Raw genomic sequence first — 23306 nt, forward strand, 5'->3', positions numbered from 1 at the left:
TGCAACTTTTCTGTTATTTTATTGGTATTAGTGAAGAAAAATTTTATGTTCACCTTTCTGATGTGTTACAATTGCTTTCTCTGGTGGGTGGACAGCTCCTACTGCTTATTTAAAGGCTAAATAATATTCCCGATTGCACAACTAACTGCCACACTTTAAGTTCTCATGTGGTATTGCTTTCTTCCTCTGGGTATATAAAATGGTCCATTAAGTCCATGATTTTTTTCAGACTCAACTGTTTTTCTATCTACTGTTTTAAGATACATTCAAATAAAAAGATACTTAAATTTACTTGCAATAAGTGCACACATACAACAGCAAAGAGAGCTGATGACATTTTACTAAAACATTGTAAGTTCATAGAATAAATAGAAGTCTTCAAACACATGTAGTAACTGACCAATGTGTTTTTTCTTTCTCAAAAAATATCCTTAGTGTCCATAGCACTACCGCAGTAACTACTTCATTCAGAAAAAAACCCCACCCACCTATCTCTCGTCACAAAGACTAAGACAGTTTCATTTATACAAGAAATTATCAGTGCTAATGATTTAGTAACAGTCTGGTACAAACAGCAATTCACGGCAATTACGTGTAGTGTGATAATGGTAACAAATGGGGAGCTTGATTTAGATGCCACAAGAAGTGCAAGGAAAAGAAAGTGGATGTTAAACCCTCCCCCCTTCGCTCTTCTCCATCCCCCCTTCCAAAAAAACCTATGTCTCAGTTCGGCTCTAGACACAAGCTCCTTCCAGCCTGTTCCAGTTCCAGGATATTTCAATTCTTTCTACAAGCACCCAGCAGAAGTTTGGGAGAAACAGAGAAAAAAAATTGCAATATAGATTAGGATCGTCTGGCTGTAACTAAAGGTTGCGTGAGGTCTTTTGTTTCCTTTCTGAAAAAGCAGGGGGATATATGTTTGGTATCAGGAGGTATTTTTTTCAGTTTAAAACCACTGTGAAATAAAGCGTTTCCCATAATTTTACCTATGCTAAGGTCCAACTTTGGACAAAAAAGGTTTCTCTGAAAACAGAAAACAGAAAATGGGTGGGGAATATTCTCACCCTGCTTACAAGGCCATGGTCCTTGACATGCACGAAACCTGAAGATCAGCATGAGGACTACAAGTTGCTCTTTCCAGCTTGTACCACTCCATTACTAAATGTTTTTCCTGGTTCTCTGCTGAGGTTTCAAGGACACACCTTTTCCTAATACTGGTTTTGCTACATGTTCTTTTATAACATTCTTATCTGTCAATCTGTTCCGCAACTTTGACTTCTAGGAAGTCACTGCCATGTTTACCTCACGAGTTGTGAAAACTGTTTTCTTTGGGGGCACTGACAAAGCGTGTTTCAGTGGCAGCAACACACAGTAAAGCATTTTCCCTTCCACAATCCAGTGCAGCATTGAAAAACAAAACGAAAAAAAACCAAAAAAAAGTCGCACAGAGCGTAAGTGTGCCAAATGAAACAGCGGTGGTAGGAATATGTCAATATTCCAGGTAGCCAGTAGGCCTGCTGACCTCAACACAGTATTAGTTCAAGTTTATCATCTTGGGGAGGAGGAGAATACAGAACAAGGAAGGAAAAAAAAAAAAGTTTCATCTGTTCAGGCATAATAGCCAGGCACTCCAATAACTCAGCTCAACTCATCTACAGAAGCAAAATTATAACTACCACATGTTAAACTGAGTGCTTTTTTTCAGCATTTAACAAAGCACAAATGCTCCCATGTTTCAAGTGATGTAATGCGAGGTCTCACATAACACATTCAGTAACTTCCCATGCACCTTTGACTCAAGTTAGGCTAGCTACAGAATTCATGTTTTCCTAGTCAAGTTATTTTTTGTTGGTTTTGTTCTGTTTTTTTCTCTCAGTGCATCTTAAAAAAAACCCTTTTCAAAAGGTTAGCAAGTTAACCTTAATACAGCAATCATAACGTAGAGACTTTCGCACTCAACTGAACAGTAAAATAATCCAATTAGTTACAATAGATCTGGTACATATTTACACATTTTATACAAACTTTACACATTTCTCCCATTAGGCACAAAGTTGATTTGTCAAACTCAAGAGGCAATGAAGGGGCTGCGGGGAAAGGAAAACAAGATCAGAGAAAGAATCTGAGTACTTTTATTTAAAAAGACTAGCTGTAAAAATAAAGTCCTTCATCGTAAGCTAGTTTGCTTCGGGAGCTTGGTTCCCATGAGGATCCCCGAAGTGAGAGATGTCGGGCCTTTCATTTGCATGCTGGAACCCACCATGGTGGGGAAGCTCCGATTCCTTCGGATGCCAGTGTTCAGCTGGATGCCCCCGATGGCACTGGTCACGGCAGGGCAGCCCAACGGGAGACCGTCTGGTGCCAAGCCTCCAGGAACAAGGGCCCTCACCGGTCCTTGCGCCCCACAGAGAAGAGGTCCCTGGTCATCAGTTAAAGGAGGAGCTGACGTTTGCCCCGAACTCACAACTTTGGCGATACCGAACCTCTTGACTTTGTCCACGAGATTAAGGTTGGAAACAGACACGTCAGTCTGACTCTCACTGTTCCTGATGTTCTTTTTATTCCTCACCTCCTTCAAGATTGAGCTAGCCGGCTTCGAAGCCAAAAAGTTGTCATAAGGTGGGCTGGTGCACTTGAACTCAAAAGATGGAGGGGATGAAGAAGGTGTCTGCATAGGTGAGTTTGGTGGAGTGGAAGGAATGATGGCCATTTTAGGGGGGTAGGTGTTCAGGAGGGTGCCTTTGCTGGCTCTGTCCCAGCTCTGCGGATTATACACTGCTGCTGAGATGCCCCTTTCCTTCAGCAGCCACACCAGCCCCAGAGACGTGCTCATTGTCGTCGTGGATTCCCGGAGGTTAGTGAAGGATTCGGCCAAACTCAGACGCCGAGGAGTACAGGGAGTAGCCACCGGGGTGCCTTTCAAATTGTTAATGCTGCCACAAGCTGGAGTAGGTGCTGCATTAAGGCTGAAAACAAAGGAGCGGGCAAATTATTCTCTCCCCTAGGGAATTAAAACTTAGCGCAAGCAAGATTTTTAACCCTGAACAGGGCCTTTTATCCATTTTTAGAGCGCATGGGAAGCTGACAGTTCCCAGCTCCTCGCAAATGTGATGACAAGTGCAAAACCATCATCTCTTACAAAACGCATCTCTCCACTTTGCACACTTCACCACCCAGTCTCATGGAATTAATGCATTGCCCCCCCTGCCCCATTTCTTCTGATAAACTATTAAATTGACAGGTTTGTGATCAACACCCTCAGTTTTTCTTCCTGATCTGCTGGCTGTCACAACTCCCAGTTGCTTCCATGAGACAAGGAAACAGGGTGACTTGACTGATGGTGTAAGCAAGACAAGATTTACTCTTTAGTGTCACTTCTGAGCATACAGAATTGCTAGTCCTTCTAGTACTGCTGGGTCATAGCAGAGAGAGCGGCACAGGAGGAGGGGAATGTATTTGCTACGGAAGCATTTGTAGCAAAGCTGCTAGAAGTTGGCATCATCATCAGCATGCACTTCTGTAAGGTCATACCCTTCTTCTGTTGAATTTGCTTTCATTTATGGGGAAGGGGATGGGGAACTGGACTTTTGATGGAGATGCACAGTTGTGTCAATAGTCATCAAAAGAGATGAGAAAATATAGTCGAGCTCTTGGTTGTCAATTGGTCAACAGGTAACTGACAACTCACCAGCAAACCAAGCATGAAAAAGAGCCATTCTAGTGTTAATTTGGTAAAACATGAATTTCTATAGTTTGAAACATGGCTAAATTGCTCCCCAATTCCAGTTCTTTATTCTCAAACTATGTACAGGCAGTGGACAAGAAAATATTAAGTGGGCAATAACCTGCATGTTTAGAACAAGTGACAGACATTACAGACTTACTTTTAGTGCCATACAGCATTTTGATTTCTTAAGCACACTACTGCTAGTTATTAGGGGTTGGGATTTCTTGAGGCATATGAAATAGCATTCATTCTGGCAGATCGTCCTCTTCCCACAAGCTGGCCATCTGAATGATCACAGACTGAATGCAGCACCTATTTCCAAAGAATTACCAACACAAACGAGACATTCCAAATCCTCTGTGCCACAGTAGGAGATCTCATGGACACTGAGGTTTGAGTGTTTCTGGCACTACAGTGCCATCCTTCAAAAACCTGTTCCTAATAGATCAGGTTAGCCACAGCACGTTTACCTACGGGTAATCCCCACTCAAAATTTATGGCAGTCCCAGGAATGCCATTCATTAAATAAGGCGTGGTGTACTCAGTTATTCCAGAAACAAGGCATGCGGGACATCCATGACACTCCAAATTAATGTCTATTTGGGAGAATCCCAAGGGTTCCATGAACCTTTAAAAAAAAGCTTTCCAACTTTTTCTAACCATGCTCAAGTGATGTTTTTTTGCCATGTATACACGCAAGAAAAATTGAATTCCATGGTAATATTTCCTAGGCGTGGATTCATCTCCTCTAATGGCATTTAAAGGGTCTTGAACAATGCAACACGATGCTAACAGAGAATTCACTGACCTGAGAGCTCACCACTGTTCAAGGAAGGAACTCTTCCCCTTCATCTTGCCAGGTGAGCAAGTAGAAGACACTCAGCAGAGTCACACAAAAACCAAAGCCAATGCAAGAGAGCAGGAAAACTAAGCAGCTGGGAGGGGAAAGAACAGGGGAAAGAGCGGGATCTTCCCTTTTCAGCAGAGCCAGGCTGTTGGACTGGCTTAGCCATAACACATAACTTTAACTTAAGTTGGGTTCTCTGTACCAAGAAATGCATCAAATAGCCACACTGAGACAATCTGGTCGGATTTCCAGGTGTAGAGAAGACCAAGGCCGATAAATGAATTGCACCCTTTTTGCCCATATGGACAAAAAGGCCTAGATGATGTCTTGACTGGAATCTGCAGTCTCATTTCACCTTACATTAATGAACTCTGTGTAGCCAACACTACTATGCATGTCAGGTTAGACACCCTGGAATGTTTTGTTCTGAGCCACAGTTTGTGATGAGCTTAGATCATCATCTCATGGTATATAGTGATCGGGTGACATGAGTTAACGTAACACTACAAACTCTAGTCCAGTGATCTTCTAAAAATCAGCAGTACTTTAGTATCTTTAAGGCACTCCTTAATTAAGGAAATAATAGCCTGATGCTATGAAGTCTCAAGTCATGTCTTCTTTCCATGGCTAAATAGGATCTGACCAACATGATCTCTTGCAGTGATTTGGAACTGTACCAACTGCTACTGTAAGCAAGTGAAACTGCCGAAGGATTTTCACCCTGCAGTTGCAATTCAGCAAGAGGATTCCCATATATTCCTCCTCATAAACCATAGTGAAACACATGTTTGAGAAAACTAGTATTAAGAGTGGTGCAATGTGAAAAGCAGCCTTGCTAAGTGGCTCCAGAATTGGTCTCCTTGCACCCCCCTGTGTGCTGTGGCTGTCAGTGCATGTGGCAGATATGCTAAGGCAAGCTCTCCCTCCTTAAATCCTCTTCATTCTGCCTGGACTGAATCAGGGACAGGGGAGAAGGACACCCCACAGCAGAGCCAAGGAGGCCACATGCATCCACGGCAGCATGCACAAGGACAAGGCTGAGCGGAAAGGAGAAGTCAGATCACAATTCTTCTCTTAAGCACTGATTAAAGCTGGACCTTCATGGCTCTGATTCCAGTTCATGGTGGAACTAAAGAGCAGTGACAGCCACTGTGATGCATCTCCCACACTGGCTAAACACAGAAGTACAGGAGTCTTGAAAAGCACGAGGGAGGAAAAAGAAAGAGAAAGATAACTTACTGCATGAACTGACTTTCTACAGGGTACGACCAAGTACATTTTGGAAACCCAGACATGGGGTGTTTATTATCAGGCTTCTAAGATGTCCTAGTCATGAGATGAAAACTACGGCACTCCAGTGGATTATTAACTCCAACAGCTTCATTCTTTCCAGCTCCAGATTTCAATTGCACAGATATTTAGATTACTATTTCTACTAATTTGTCAGCACAGGTACACACTACAGTGCAATTAAAAAAACCAAAAGACATCCCTGCAAGAAAGCGATTGTTACATAAGTGTTGCTTTTTTTGTCTGTTTGCTCATTCTGGTATTGCTTTAACTGGGAAATATTTTCCCCATCAAACTGACCAACACTGCAGAGCAGCCTGGACACAACCACAGAAAAAGACTCAAACTGGCCTCAGCTGCTCAGCCCAGTGACAGTTTCAGAGTTAGACTGAGAAAAGAAACAAATAAATGAGCACCTCATTTTGCTAGATGAAATTTAGTCAGGTTAGAGCGTCACCTCGGTTAGAGGCTAGGTTAAAACACAACCAGGTAGGTAAATATCAAAACTCTTTGGGTTAGCTGGTGCCACACACACTAGCATTCCTTGCACATGGCCCTGCCAACACAGAGGCTGCCGGCAGTGCTGCTCACCCCCTGCCACGCTGGGTCACAGTGCCTGCCCTATACCTCCTCTCAGCATAACGAGACATAATGCAGTTTCCTCGTCCTCCTCACATGACCTGTGAAGAATCATTTATAGTTGGTAAGGAGGAGCTCCTTAAACATGTCTGCTGAAAACATCATATTGTTTATTTTGCTCTTTTTCCTCCTGAATGAATGATGAACTTCGGCGTAACTAAGGCACCTGAAAATGTACTGAGTTTAGCTGTCAGTTATGGCTGATTTGTTAGATTTAGTAACCAATGTAATCAAGGAGTTTACTATGACCACAGTTAACAGCAATTCAACAATAATAAGAAAATTAAAATAGAACTGCAGCCATATAAAAGGATCTCTTCAGTAACAGTGTTGAGGGGAGAAGAAGACAGAAGACAGTAAAGAAAAACCAGCCAGGCCACGATTAACTAACTTAGTTCAGAAAGGGAAGCAGAAAAGTTACATTTGATCCTCATCCATTTCCTTTCCACCTTGCAGGTTTGCATATTTAATGCCCTTACTTTTCATGCATTCCTTAGGTAGTCAGTGCCCATCTCGTGTCTAAACAAGTCTAGACACATCATCTCTGAACGGGGACCTACACAATGGTACACTCCCACACAGGAGCTGGAAGGGGCAGAGAAAGGGATGAGGCATTGTCCTTTTAAACAGAAAAAACATTCTTTAAATACCGATTTGCTAAGGAAGGAAAGTTCCCTCTTCAGGTATGAAATTCACTCACCCCCTCTGGTTCTCAGATCTTCACCCTCTATAGGGCTACAGAATTGCCTTCTATCAGCACGTACTGCCTATACATGCCAATTACTATTACTAAGCCAGTTCATTGGTTTCAGTCTGGCTACTATGAACTCATTTCCAGCAATTATACCAAGGAACAAAGTAGACTGTTCCTTTTTTTGATTAAGACATATTTCCTCCTCCATTCCTCATGTACTTCCTGGATACTGCTCTACATTTCTTTACCTGCACACCCCTTTTTCTTCTGCACCAAAGATACAGATTTTTCCTCCCTGAAAAAATCTCGTAGTTTTTGTGAGAGACCACATTCTGTGCTCACACATGAGGACTACAACTAGTTTGGGATCAAGGGTAGTCTGGTTTGGATACTGGAAGTCAACTTAGTTATGTCTGATCCTGCAATATTTTAACTAGAGACAACAACATTTAAGATATTTTGGTTGGCTTTCTAAAACATTATGCATGCCTCTCAGATAAAATCAGGTTCAGGTAACTCAAAATGGGAGGAATAATTCAGGGGGGTGTTGTAATTCACCAGTGCAGCTAATGCTTTTGCTTATGCCATTACTTTGCATTTCCTTACAGGGAAAACTCTGACAGAGCTGAATGCTTTGCCATCACAGGAAACCCTTACCTTGGTGTGACTCGTGTGAGTTCATCGGAAGGGTGCAGAATGCGGCAGGTGGTGAAGGTGAAGGTGGAGTTGGTTTGTGACATGCACTTCCCAGGATGAGGTACTAAATTAGAAAAAAGCAAATTCTTTGCATTTTACACAGAAAAGGGGAAAACCAAACTTCTGTGTGCTGATAAGACAGATGCAAAAAGTGATGAGGTACCTCAGACAGGATCAATGCAAGAAAAGTGAAACGCAGAAGTGCTACAGTGTTCCAACAGACACTTGTTCTCCAAAACAAACACATCTAGGACTCCATGGCCAGTGCTAAAAGTATCTGTTGAAACTTCCCCATGATCACTAACACTGCAGATAACTCTTGCTCAAACCAAATTTAGGCAAGGCAGTGCTTGAAATGCTAGTCCTCATCTAAACTAGCAACTTTCATCAGTGGGAAATTACAAGCAGCATTTTTCTAGTACCAGCTCAGGAGCACTATGATTTTCTGAATGCTCATGCATTTCAGCTTTTAGATTGATCCACAGAAAGGTATCCCCATTACTTCTCAGTAATGGATCCAGCTCACTAAGGCTACAGGAATGTAGATTGTTGGCGTGGGGAGGGGACAGACACATATTACTCTTTCTCTCTCTCTGACTTTTCACATCCACAGTAAGGAAAGTGCTAGTTTTTTGGATCCACTACTGTACATCTGTCACATTTCTCTTGTGCATGTGTTAAGGTTCTTTAAGACTGTATGTCCTCAGCTGCACAATATAGCAGTTTTTGAATATTTGTGAACAGTGTAGTAAATAATTTTCCCCACAAATGCTGCTGTAAAGGTGCCACTCTGTCAGTATATCAGTAATTTGGGAAAGAAGCAATACAGCTCAATTTAAAAAATGAAGGACTTAGGCCAACTTCTTTCTTCTTAATGGCGATACTTCTGTGGATATACTAACCTGCTGTATAATGCAGCTGTGGCCGTTGCAAAATAACTACAAAATTTAAGAGCCATGCATCTGAGAAGCTGGTTGAAAAACACCCAGAGTTAAATATTACATCAAAGATATCATGATTGCATAGGTTCTCTTACTTAGTAACGAAACTTAGCAGTGGTCAAAAGACATGCACAATAAAACCCGTGTGCAGCTCCCTCCCTCTCAGTCCTACTCAACCCTGAGCCACTCTGATTAAGCCACATTTTAATACCACAGTACATAACTACTCAACACATTGCAAAGGACAGACAGACTAACTAGACCGGACACCATTCTAAACTTCCAGAGATGCTTAGCAGAAGCAAGGCAAGTCTTAATTGTGGCTGTGTTCCCTTTTTCATATATAAAGTATCACAGCTCCAAACTAGTGTGTGCAGTTAGGGAGTCCTTTAAGAACACATATAAGCAGCGTGTGAAGGCTAGAGCATGGGGAGTGCGAACAGTGGAAGCAGAAGTGGCTAAGCATACAATGTGAGGTAACGTCGAGTTAGCGCTGGAATGTACCACCGTACATTAAAGAAGGCTATTTCTAAAAACCCAGTGGAGTGTCATGTTAACACACTCAAATGTTAGCACAGCATAACATAACAACAAGCTCTACTTCACCTCCGGAGACGGTAATTATGATGCTTCAGGAATCCAGCTGCTTTAGAGATTAGTGTGAGTACTATAAAAGCTATTACAAGGGAGCACAGCCTAGCAATCATGATTCTCTCCATATTGTAGAGAGTTAAAAGAAAATCTGGAGAAAGAGCTCAAATAACTGGACATGAAAAAATCGGTTATTTAGAGAAAACAAAGGACTTCAACATAAATCAAGTAGAAACAAAGCAATTATCCCTGGATGATGAATAGAGAACAGAATAAAGCAATGCTGGTTTAAGATTGCAAGCTCAACCCAAAGCACATAGCTGCAATACAGTAAGTGCATTTTCCCCATTTGTAATATCCATTGGGCATCCCCTCAGACTGGAAACAGGCACATTGAAGATACATAGCTGCATTAGCAAAAGCAAGACTCATTGCTATTAATGAGTCAGAGATAGGAGAAGGCTGCTAAAAGTAGAGAAATCACTGACTCTAATAAGAGGAAACAAATTGAAATTATTAAAAAAAAAACAAACAACAAACAATTTCCAAGGATGTATTCCACCCTCAAATACCACTAAGAAAGTCCTGTACCAGCTTCATCCTCCATCAGTCAACGATGGGGTGTATCATATTGCTGTAGCATATTCCATCCTTTGGACACAATACAAAGACAGTAAGAACCTGTTGCTGTAAATGAACAAAGTTTATAAAATAGAAACAAAATGATTCATTCCTAACCTAGTAATTTTAACATAATGTCCATATCCTGAGCCGGTATAAATTTGTGACGAAGTAATACATAAAGTTAAAATAAGAGAGACTATCTTCACATGTACATACAGCAAAGTATTATTTTAAATATAAACATCTGCTCCATGTGACTGCGTCTGAAATAAAATGTTTTATTTAAACCCTCTTTTTCAAAGTAGTGGATGATTAACAATGAGGCTTCACATCTGTATGAAAAAAAATCTGTACATAATTCAGTGTTTAATAAAATTTACACAAACATCATGTAATTTTATCCATCAGGAAAACATAAACTAAATTGTATGTGCATTTTTGCCCTAAATTAAAATTCAAGCTAAACCTTAGATTGCAACTGGATTGTGTTTTGTCTCTCAGTCATTAATGATTCTTTACCTTATTAAGCTCTCTCAAAGAATTCTGAGGCATTTTGGAAAAAATGCAAAACTTTACAGCTGAGACTTTCCTGTAAGCACAAACACTGTTGTAAAACATCTTTTAAAATACTGCAAAAAAAAGGCAGGCACTAGTCAAACTGACTGCAGAGAGCTCCATCTTCTGGTAAAACAGAGCGTTCCCCACTGAAAACACAGAGCTGATTTTATATAGATCAGAGCTGTTTCAGATCCAGCTCCAGTACTCAGAGATTATGGGCCATTCTGCTAGGTGCAAACAGCACAACAGATGCATTTAGGACACGATCTTCTGCTCAGGGAACCCTCCAAAGACCGTTTAATCTGGCTTTTCAACCAGCTTGTGCAGAGAAAGGTACTAAATTACAGTAGGTAAAATAGTGGCCTGCCCCATCCACAAAAAGGCATCAAGAAATTGAGATCGAGGTAGATTTGTAAGAGGCAACTATACTAAAACACCATTAACTTTTGTACCCTTGGTTCCAAACTCAAATTCGCTGTTACACTAGATGAATAGCAAGGAGGTAGAGAGCTCTCAGCGGCCAGTAAATCTTTGCATTTTATATAAACATCTATTCCAGCAAATACAGATTTATGCAAAAATGAACTTTTAAAAAAAAAAAAAATCAGAAATCTTCAGAGTATGACTTGATCCAGACTGGCACAAAGGTTTTAGTCCAACTCTGAAGCAAGCCACTCTGCTCATCATTTCTACAAAAGGGGAAAACCTGGTTTCCTGCTCTGTCAGCAGAGTGAGCAGTAGAATTTGGGCATCTCTTTAGCACAGCCTGGTGAGACAGGGATGGAATGACAATCAGGTTGGGAAGTCCTTAGAGCAACAGATGGTGTTTTAAAGCATTTGAAGTTTATCTTATTGCTGAATAGGAAAAAAAGCTCTGTCTGCTTTGGAAGAGGATAACAAAGGACCACAAAGAGGCACTTTTTTCCTCCAGTGTGATCATTCACAATACAAGCTATGGACTTCGCTTTTGCCAGTCTATGCCACCAACTCCGTTCTTGGGCAAGGTTAAATTCCTGAAAACTAGGTCACGAAACCCCATTAGGATCCACAGGACATGATAGCTGCTTCACGTACTCTCTAAATTTAGCAGAGTTCACCCCCTCCAGGTGACTGAAGACGAGAGCTCCAATACCCAGTGGTACCTGTACGGAGAACTCCCGGCTGATAGAACTGGGAGAATATAGGGTATGCTGGAGCTGATGCCTGAGTCAACTACTACAACAAAATGGAGATGGGTGATAAACAGAACAGCTGTAAAACATGAGCACGGTGCTCTCCTAAAGGCATTAGGTGCCTTCAGATGTCCTTTGGAAAACACTGGTCTCAGGGGTAACCATGAATGCTCAAAACCTCCAAGAATCTGTATGTCTATGCCAGGATTGTTACTCCTGTTACATTTCTCAAACAAATTGACAATACAATTATTTCCTGAAAATCTGCATTTCAAACTTTCCATTCATTTTGCCTTTGGGAACGGCAAGAGGTGAAAAATGGAACAAAGGCAGGTATTCTTTGGACAGGATTTTCTTAGCTTTCTCCTGGCTGAGGTCTCCTCATACATATATAACCACGAAGCACAGATGTAAAAATAATTCAAAGTATTTAATGTGGCTTCAACATGAGTTTATGCAGGCTAGGATCCCCAAATTAAAATTCTAGCATTTTAACAGCACAGATAGCAACTGCTGACAGACTTTTCTTAAAGAAATAATTACTGTGAAATATTCATGCCATTTGAAAATAAAATACATTTAAATATGCATCAATACCTTGGTTCTAAGAAAAGTTACAAAATATATTGCTTTTCTGTACAATGGTAATCTCTTAGAAGCATGTATAGTAATCCTGCTAAAAACAACTCAAACATAAGACATTCATTATCTGTTTCTGTGATTTAGGCACCTATTTGGAAAGATCTCCATGGCGTGGTTAAGGTCTAAACACGAAGTACAAGAAGGCTGATCCCATAATGCCGTGCACATGTCTGTTCAAAGCAATCCATCAGTGGAACTAACAAACACAAGTACTGAAAGACCAGTTCATGCACCCAATACTAGCATGCAACTAAGCACACACTGAATCAAGTGTAGCCCTTCCAACTTCAAAATGAGAACATTCACAACATTATTAAGTGCTTTGAATGGCTTGGGGTTTCTTGTTTGTTTAAGGGAAACCTGAAAGGTGATGAATTAAAAAAAAAAACAACCAACCCCCCCCTCCCCCCAACAACAGCCCCTCTCCCCAACACAGACTCTGTACGGTTTTATAATATAATACAGTTTCTTTCAAAGAATAAAAAAATATATTGAGGTTACTAAAAGTTTGTCCTGCAGAAATTACTTGTCCTAGATGGTATTAACATTGCTGTGTCCTATAACTTCTTTACCATTCCAATTATACTGAGAGGCTACTTAAGTGATACACAAATTTCAACCTATTCCTGGGTATCAGGCTAGAGCTGCAATTCTGGAATTTACAATCTTCCATAAAGTTACTGGGCCCACACACAGTATACAGCTCCTACAGACCAACGGCAGGTCATAAATTACATGTGTGTTAATTTCTTCTGAAATGTTCAGTGCCATAATTGGGATATAATCTGCATATACGGTGAGGAAATTATTTTATGTATCAACGGATACTACAGGTTTCAATACAGGGACAGGAAAAATCAAGGTTCCTAATTTTTTCTTATTTAGTCAGAATGATTTCTGACTCTATCCATCACTCAACAAGAAACAACTGATACTCTGTTCTGAATACATTTGGCACTACCAGCAATGCTTGCTCTCCTGAGCCTGGATGTTAAAATGACTTCTCTTGGGCTCATCTTGAGCACTCTGCACTCCCACAAAAAGGCAGCAAGAATAGGACTTCATAGTACTCTGCCAGAGAACATCTCCAGTGCAAAAAAAGGTAAGATACAAGCCTCAAAGCACATGTATCAAATGAAGCAGATGCCTACCCAAAAGACTATGATGACTTACACCTGCTGGAAACAGTCCTTGTAGGCACTGTATTTGCAAAGACATTTTGTTCTCAGGTTAGAAGACCTGTAGCTCTAGACTGGCACGCTCTATGGTCCGCCAATGGCAACTGTAGGGAGATACTTTCTGGCTTTTACAAACATCTTGAACTAGATTTTTCCACAACAGAGCTATCCTGGATTACAAGCAAAAGCACTATCATTAAAGATTGTATCCAAGATATCTTTCTCCTTCCCTTTTTATTTTACTTTCACATTCTCCAGCAAGAGCTTATTCTGTGCGTTGCCGCCTGGAATCTCCCCTGGAGTCATGCAAGCAATGAGGTCATAACCTTGTGCTTGTAACAGTGCTTCTAAGGAACCGTATGTCCACACACACCCCTACCTGCATTGCATTTCTTACACAGAAATCTAGGAGAGACAGGAAGAATGCTGAGGAGCTTTCTTCAAGAGGAGCAATGGCTGCACAATATTTAAATACAAAAGAAATACATAACCTAAGCACAGATCTCTGGTCCCAAAAGATATTCTTCAGCGGGCACATTGTGGATCCTAAGAAGCACTGCCACATTACCAAGTGCCTAGTCTGAAAACATCCACAATTACCTTCTCCTTGTATACCACTTTACAGACTGCTTCAACAAAAAGCAGATACAGTAGTGTCTTTACTTCATTTGAGTAACACAACCAATAATGATGTGGTGGCTCAGGGATGCTCCTGAATCCTAAGCAGCTGGGCAATTTGAAGGAAGAATGAAAAATGGGAAATTAAAGTTTTCAGTGCGTTTGTTCATTCTACACATCAAAGTTATTCATTTTGATCAATTTCTCTACTGCTGTACTGTATTAAAATTACTTGGCAAACAATACAAGATGAAATAAGATTACTAGGACAATTTCATAGGCTTTTGCCAATTTATAAGGTAGGGAATACGATTAAAAACCTTGTCCGAGAGAACTAGAGTTTTCCCAGGCAAAATCAGCAGTAACCAGGGAATAACCTGTTGATAACAGTGACCTGTATTCAAATTGTAAAGGAGAAAGAAAATGGAGGGAAATACTAGTCTTTCTTGCCAGTTTGTAATCACAGTGCAGGTCTACATTTATTTTCCTGCTCCAGAGAAAGAACTCTTCCAAATCATTACCCACAGATGTTTTACGAATCTGTTCTTAAAAAACCCCAAAGAACTAAACTATATCTATATCCTTGTCTATGTATAGTCCACAACAATAAGGTTTCCAAATTTTCAACATGTTCCTGTGTTGAATGTTCTTACAATTAGAAAATTCTTCACCCAAAGTGCAACCCAAACAGCTTTTTTTTTTGCAGTTATTGTATCCTGAGTACATGAAGAACTGCTTGTTCCCTTCCTCTCTGCAGCAATACATTTTAAAATGAATCATATCTTTTCTTGAATCTTTTATTCTGTAGACCTTAAAAAACGCCAGTTATTTCAGTCTTTGATTATTTCAGTCCATGTTTCCTAGATCTCCAGCTTTTCTTGCTGTTGTTATTCAGACTCTTCAAAATGATAAAAACCTGGATAATATCCCAAACTGTACACAAATACTGCAGAGGCAGTATTTATTTCCATATTAATATAAAAAAATTAATATAATCATTATTCCTGGGCAATAGACCTCATAGAACAAAGACAATTTCTGCCAAAGGAAATGGACGTTGAACGGTTTGAATGTTCAAGCATTGGAACAGGCTGCCCAGGGAAGGGGTTGAGTCACCATCCCTGGAGGTATTTAAAAGACATGTAGATGTGGTGCTTAGGGACATGGTTTAGGGGTGGACTTGGCAATGTTAGGTTTATGGTTGGACTCAATGATCTTAAGGGTCTTTTCCAACCTAAATGATTCTATGACTCGAAGTTTAATCTTAATACAACTGACTGCAAAAAGTAGTTTATATTCAACAGCTGAAAGCACTGAACTGCCATTTCAGTAAGAGCTGAGGATATTCTGCACTTCACTAAAATAACAGAAATATTATTGTCTAGCCCTGAGACAATCTAATCTTCCACAGACCAGCCAAAAAATCATGATTTATTCCAGAAAAAGGAGGGGGAAGGAAGTGTCTTCATTTAAAGTAGTTATGTAAAAACAAGAAGTCTGAAGAAAAAGGAGTTCTGGCAGTTTTCTGGTTCTCGACTAAATATAATTCTTTACCAGTGGCAAATCTTAATGAAGACTAACACTCCTATATAGCTTATTAAAACAAAACAAACACACACACCCCAAAAAACCAAAAAAATAAACCACACAAACTCAAAACACATCTATAGTCTGAGAACCTGTAACCTTGTGCAATAATAGCCTGCAAATGTCAGTTCAGAATACCTAATAACTCATGCAGTACTGCGTCACTTAAAAATGTTTAAGTCTTAATATGGTATAAATAGGAAGGATAGAATTTAATTGTGTGATGGAATGAGGGAAATATCATTATTCTCTGCATAAAAACATCCTCTTAATTCCTTATCTCAGAGGGAATTTAAAAACAGGTAACTGTATCTGAGATAACTGAATTAAACTTGCAAAATGTCTTTGCTTGATTTTCAAGGCACTTCCATTTGTTTCAGCAAAGGCAACTTAGATGCACCTTTTTGTCATCATTTAATCTTTGGGTTTTTCCTAAAGTACAAAATTCTGAAGCATAGTGTCACCTCTTATGAACAGTCAGAAGAATATCTGTGCTATAGGCATACAAAATATATATTGTCCATACATTACATACACTGAAGAGTGTGCACTAAATACACATACAAGTTGCATACGTGCCACACAAAGGTTTGTGAACGAACCACTTCCTTTTAGCAGCCTTCTCTTATCAAAATAAGAGTAAAATATTGACCCCAGATGCTGTTACTGGAAAAAAAAAAAAAAAGGTCAAATTAAAAGATTATTAAAGAAAGGATTTTTCAGCCAATGTTAGAATGGTTATGTTCTAACTACTGCACGCATTAACGTGCAGATGCTACACACAAAGCAATGCTATGGATGCTGTTCTGGAGAGATGCGAGAATGGCCCAGTAATCAAAATCCTGTAAAGATGTCAGTTTTACTGGACTTAATGAGTTTCCCTCACCAGACCCCTCATCATCGTCAGTCGCGGACTCCTGCATCTCCTCTGTGTAAGCCTGAGATTGGCGGGGGTTATTCTTGTTGTCTGAAACAGTCACTTGTGCTTGTGACCTCTCACCTGAGGTCTCTGTGTGCTGAACTGGCGTCGAGGTAGTTAGGCCCTTGTAAGAAATGTCACCTGTCTCATCTTCCTCATAGTCATTAAGGCAGTACACTTCATCCAGGTCCAGGTCCAGGGTCCTGAAGCCCTTGGTGACAACCCCGGGCCTCGGGTCCAGGATGCCGCCCAGGTGAGGCTGAGCCAGCTGCTGCCAGTGGTGCAAAGTGGCAGAACCTTGGAAGGGAACAGAAAGACAACAAAAATAAATCAGTAATCAGTCCGGGACCTACATGGCAGAAAATCCCACCTTGTTTATCCAGAAGAGCAAAAGTTTGGGAGCTCCAAACCTTTAATGTTTCTGGCTTTAGTATTTCTAGGAAGACATGCTACAAGGCAAAACTGCTTCACCTACTCTTCAGCATTTCCACGTCAATATGAAATAAACTGATCACATCAGCGCTTAGATAGGCAGTCTGGTTGTAAGATGCGGCATACTTGTGTACATGCACATCCCCTCCCCGTCAATATTCTCATCCCCCTAAATTCATGGGATTCAGCAGGAGTAAAAAGAATTTATATTTAACAGTTGATCTGAGCATCATCACAGAAAGCTCAAAGAGGAACATATACCACATATTCCAACATTAAACTCACACTAAGAAAAGGTGCTGAAAACATGCCAGAATTTACTACCGGTGGCTAACGGGAGGACCGCAGTCACATAGATTGCACAGCAATTTCAGCTTTCTACCATACATTAGAAAGCCGCATCAACTTCAGGAATGTGTAAGCAGGTAACACCACTGACCTATACATCAAGTCTAAATACTTGTATGGCACCTACGCTACAGGAACTCAGCTACCACATAACTAAATGCTACTGTACCTGTAACGTTGTCCTTGGCAGAAAAATGTTTTGAGTAAGGAAAGAGGTGCATTTTACAGATAAAAGCATTCCATATTCAGTATTCAATAGGAGACAATGAGTCAGAAACAGCAAGGCATCAGGTTAAATTGATATATACACTGAGATGGGCCCGCTGAAATCAGGGGAGGATTTATCAGATTCTTCAAGCAGTGATTAAACACTGCTCGCAAGGGTCTACGTTTTCCTATGTGCCAGCCAATCACAACTGTGTTGTAACATGTGACTTAAAACCATACATTCCAGGTCCTACGACACAAACAAAACATCTTCATTTTCACCTCTGCAAGCTCAAATCAGAGAAGTTTTTGTCGTCTTGTTCCTGTCCCCCCTCCCCAAAGCAGAACAGTGACTCGCTCAACAAGGTGGCATACAGACCACCAGTATTCAAAGACCAAGAACGTTCAACTCGTTGCACGGTATATATAAAAATCTAAACCACTGTCATAACTAGGGAAGGGATGGCTCTTATATATGTTATTTTGCATCTAAGAAAAATCCCACGGAATGAGAAAAATTGTCATTTCACAATAAGGATGTTGCATTACAGGAAGCTTCTTGTAAATAGGAGGTGAACAGGTAAAAAAAATCTTTTTTTAGAATGACTGGAATCAGTGAGCAGCATTTTAATTAAGCCCATCTCATTTTTTAAAATCTGTAATTCTTAGCTCAGAATAAATGGATCTGCAAGATTACTTTGGATAACAACCCTATCTTTTTTTTTTTTTTCCCTTTTTTTTTTCCTTTTATTTGAAGTAAGTTTTGAGGGACTAAAGAGGCACTCTTGAGGCTCAGGAAGTAGAAACCATTACAACCCCAAAATAAATAACCGTAGGGAAGAGACATCCCTATAACTTGTATTTATTTCTGAATTGTCACAAAGGTCAAGTTATTTGCTTCTATACAAAAGAAATATTCCAGAATGTGGAGAAGTGCCAGATATTGTCTAGCCTTAAGCAAGCAGTAGAGCTTTGCTGTATGACAATACTCTCAAAAATTAAAGAACAACAGAAATCAAAATTTCCTTCTGCGCTGCAAGTATAAAAAACTGTTTCTAATTAACTTCTACAAACAAGGTTCTGAAGATGTCATCTTTTTCACCTTAAAGCTCACCAAAACTTAAAGCTCAGAAAAACTCTGCAGAGTACAAGCATTTAACTGTTAATGTATCTTTCCTGTGGAAAGATATTCACCAGAATACCTGCATTTTGAGCTTTAAGATTTCTGTTGACACTACCTGCTCTATTGACACCGGACAGTTTTGTAAATTATGTTATCAGAAAAAGTTGGCATGAGGGAATTAGTGTGCAACAGTGGGACTGCCAAGTTGAAGCAAGAAGAAATGTAAGAGCAAAATAAGTATATGAATGGAGTAAATGAAATTTGTTTTTCTATTCCTGGTACCTGCATGATCGCATGTATACTATGGGGGTCAGAGAAAGCTTAGAAATTCACGACATGTTGCTGCCACAATTGCAACAAAGTGGGTGAAGATATAATCAGTCCAAGGTTCTAGTTTTCCTACAGGACTCAGGGAGTGCTACTTCTTGCTTATGGCACAACAAGCTGCAGATGCCCAGTTCAAAAACAAACCAAACCAAAAATCCCACTAGACTGTAACTAAAGCAAGTCACATCAGCAATCATTCTATTCAACTAAAGGAAAACATGGTGGGTTTTGTTTTGGTTTGGTTTTTTATAGGTGCAAAAGAATAAGATTCATTTCTTAGTGCTTCTGTCACCCTATTTATTTTACTGTGGGATTCAAAAGATTGCTTTAAAGGAGTAGAAACCATTAACCTGAAACGTATTATAGAACTGATTTTTATTTCCTCCATTTTATGGCATGAGCACCCTGAGGAAAACAGGAATAAAAACCAAAGGCACAACTACTAATAACAGTCTGCAGGTGCAGCAGACTATTTTGCCCCAGTAGTATGAAAATATCCATGAAGTTGAAAAAGAAATAATTTAAATCTCATGAAAAATAGTCGGGAAATAAACTAAGCTGAAGTGAGGAACAGAATCATAAACGTCTATTTAATAAAAGATAACAAACACTAAACTTATGAAACAGGCAGACACAAACATGACAAATGAGATATAAAACCAAACATGAGAAGTACTTTAAAAGGTGCAATAATTTTGAGGAAAAAAATGACTCAGTGAGAACAATGAACAAAACCAGGAAAAAAACCCCAGACAGACAGAAAGATGATAAAGACTTCAAGAGTTTATTGGAAGAAAAAAGCAGATATAATGGGATGGTGACAAAAATCTGTTACAGTAGTAGCAACCAGTAACGGAAACAAAGCTGGATCATCCCTTCCCTCATGTGGTACAAGAATTTTTATGATCATTCAAAAGCAGTCATGAAAACAACCTACTCAAATCTGCTAAACAGTATGGACTTGTGCACTATGGCTACTCTTTCATTTGAATAGGTAGATACAGTACATCACTTTCTTCAGGACACAAGAAGGGTTATTTTTGCTTCTGATTATGTGTCATGGTAAATGCTCCTTATAGATGAAATAAATGTTCTAAAAAGATGAAAAAACGGAACTTTTGCAATTAAAACACACACACAATGTAATGTAACACAAGAGTTCTGTTAAAGGAAAAGAGGGAGACAGAAACCAAAGCTAAATTACCTAACTAGCATATCTGTGAAGTACTACAGGAAAACAGCTTCATTTTTTTTAAAACCTGAAGGACTTTACTGAACTAACTTCCAGCAACATCCTGAAAGGACTGAAGAAAGCCAGGTAGACTATACCATATGTGCTCTGTCAGCTTTATTAAGACAGACTACAGAAATGCACTTTGAAATAAAGCTCTAGCCCTGACTACCATCTACCTATATCTTGCCTTTTTCTGAGACAATATATGGAGGAAATTTGACTTAAAAAAACCCCACCAAAAACCAAAAAAACAAACCAACACAAAACAAACTATTTCACACATGAAACCCAAAGCCATAGAGACTCATGTGTGGCCACTCAAACAGCCAACTGAAGTCCAGAGGTCATTTTTAATCACAAAAATAGTCTTATAAGACCAATTGGACTATTTGAAGTAGGTAAAGGTCTTTCCAGACACTTATTTGCAGAACTGAGTTTTGATGAACTAATACTCTTGCTGCTTAGATTTCAGATACTCAACCACCTTCCTTTTGTAAGTATGAAATAGCAACACTAAGATTTAGGTCAGATGTAAAGCTGCACAGCTGATGCATGTGTGGCCTCTAACATTTATTTTACTGCCTTGGCTGGAATTGTTTCCTAACACTTTTAAGGCTTGTGGAAAAATCTAGTCATTAGAAGATTTCAAACCAACAGCGTGGATTACTGTCCCTAAAGTAAAAAGAATATGTATTGCAAAGATTTCCTGCTTTCTGGTGATGGATAAGAGACCACAAAGAGTCACTAAGAAGAACAGATAAAGGCCGAGGCCCTTTGTTATCACCTTCTAGTGGTTTCACAATCTGAAGCTTTTCTGGCAGGTAGGAGCGACTGCTGATAGACATTCCTGAATATCCAGTGAATTCTGAAAATCTGGAGTGAGTTCCCAGTGACATGATGCTCTCTGTGGGGGTAACAGAACCACTACGGAGTTCGCCCTTTTCTGCCAGTTCCCGCAACTTCCTTTCCTGCTCTTCTTCGAAGAACTTGCGCTCTGAGAGGTAATTCTCCCGCCTGAGGGACAGCCTACGAAGGGCAGTCTCTAGGTCACTGGAGCCTGGAGTCCCCGGAGTTCCAGGCTTCTTCATCCTGTCTTCATTTCTAAAACATAACAGAGGACATATACACACATCCCCCGACACACACAAAAAAAAAAAAAAAAGGGGGGGGGGAGAAAAAAAAATTCTTAGAGATACTTAAAACTTCCACATGACAGTTTTGAGACATTCACCAATACCTTTAAATTACTATGTCTGGGAACAACTTGCTACTTGTCCAGAGAGCTCAAAGACAAACACCAATATTTTCTTTCTCTTTCATACAAAAACTGTTTTGAATGCTAGCTCCTGCCTGGAAACTCCTGGTTGTAAAAGCTATGCTTTACTTAAGAGCTTCCTCCTACAAAGAGATGAGAGATGTCTACTTGTTGTGTCTCTCTTATGGTTATACAAGCTCAAGTAAGCAGGCCACACTTTACAGGGCCAGCACTGCGAGATTGCCACATTGAGTCACATATGCTGACAAATATTCATTGTTTTGAGATGTTAAGTCGTTTTTACTAGAAAGTATACACAGCATGGTGTGCTGCTGTATGGGGGGAAGAAACAAGTAGCTAGAAGAGCAAAGTTCTGATTGGTTTCACTCAAGTTTTCATATTAGGTAACCCCTCCACGCACACTTTATTTTTTTTATTTTTAGGACCAGAAGAGTTAGCTGTAGCTGCAACTTAGACCGGAACTCCCTGGCATTAATGTAAAATGGTGAAACTATAATTAAGTTTTTAAGTGTTGACCCACAGTTGCAAAGACCAAGTGTGGTTTTACATCATCTGGTGATGCTGCATTCAGAGCAGGTGTGAGTTGCAGACACTGATACACAGTACTTTCAAAAAGCTTTCCTTTTTAAATAAACTTGAGTGCTCAAGAACTGTGAGCACCAAAGAGAGTAACTTTTGAAGATGCACGGCACTGTGTTAACTGCACAAGGTAAGACAAAAAGAGGAAAATAGAAACACTTTGCCTTTATGTTCAGAAACAAAGCAAAAGCAAAGGCCAGTGCTCTAGTACTGACCCATTGTCAGAGGATTCTGTCTCTAAGATGATGCTATTGGTCTTGTTGTCTATCATAATGTTAGCGATGTCTCCCCCATAGAAACTGGAACGTGGAGTGCTGACACAGCTAGAAATGACTGAGTTCATAGCAGAGGACTGGTTAGAGCCTGGGATATTCATTGGTGATGGAGTCATGGATCTCTGCTTGACAACTTGGTTAACATTTCTCACCGTCTCGAAGACCCGCTTCTGATGACTGGTAAGACATACACACAGTTAATAATCACACAGTGCCTTCTTACCTTAAGAACAAACAGAGAAGCAGGTAACAGTTTGTTAATGACCCCTCCTATTCACAGCTCCACCAACCACTTTGCCTTTATAGTTTCTGTAAAGTAGTGTGTGTAGGGTCCCATACTCACTACCATCTGGCCATTACACTCAATCCATCAACATAATACTTCCATCATCCTAGAATATTTTAGACAGAACATTTGAGAATTATGTGCATGGACCCTCTCAAATATTAATAAAAATTAAGTGAAAGAGCATTTCAGTACATCAGCTAAAAACACCTTAAAGCCATTGTGTGGAAATGAGTTTTAAAAAAACAAAATTGATCTCCATTCAAGTCTTAACTACAAACTGGCTAATCCATTTTAAAAAATAATTTGAATTGACTCTACTGAGTATCTCTATGCTAGCAAGTCTTGTATCTTTTCTTTTTGAAACCAATTTCCACCCCCCTTAAATAGCATTTTAAAAAAAGAAGAAAAAAAAAATCAGAAATATAATGGATCAAGAGTCTAGAGAAAGGCTGTCAAGGCTGGAAACCTAATTTTACACCTACCTCTACAGTTC

The 23306-nt window shown here is 39.8% G+C and overlaps 1 protein-coding gene across 13 annotated transcripts in view; it reads right to left on the reverse strand.

The window, feature by feature from the left end:
• TRAK1 (trafficking kinesin protein 1) overlaps positions 1-23306 on the reverse strand; it is a 138883-nt gene continuing 115577 nt past the window's right edge. For 6 of the 13 annotated variants that reach the window (XM_052794290.1, XM_052794266.1, XM_052794308.1 and 3 more), the window contains 5 exons: positions 22465-22701; positions 21179-21495; positions 16691-17020; positions 7855-7957; positions 1-2966 (listed from right to left, as the gene is read on the reverse strand). In XM_052794290.1, the coding sequence (XP_052650250.1) occupies positions 2168-2966; positions 7855-7957; positions 16691-17020; positions 21179-21495; positions 22465-22701 (1786 nt within the window). In that variant the 3' untranslated portion in view covers positions 1-2167. Of the gene's footprint in view, positions 2967-5813; positions 6034-6455; positions 6545-7854; positions 7958-16690; positions 17021-21178; positions 21496-22464; positions 22702-23306 lie in introns of all 13 variants that reach the window. The other 7 variants (XM_052794274.1, XM_052794332.1, XM_052794316.1 and 4 more) reach the window with 5 other exon arrangements.

Source organism: Harpia harpyja, chromosome 1 (genome assembly GCF_026419915.1).
Source record: "Harpia harpyja isolate bHarHar1 chromosome 1, bHarHar1 primary haplotype, whole genome shotgun sequence".
Taxonomy (NCBI): domain Eukaryota; kingdom Metazoa; phylum Chordata; class Aves; order Accipitriformes; family Accipitridae; genus Harpia; species Harpia harpyja.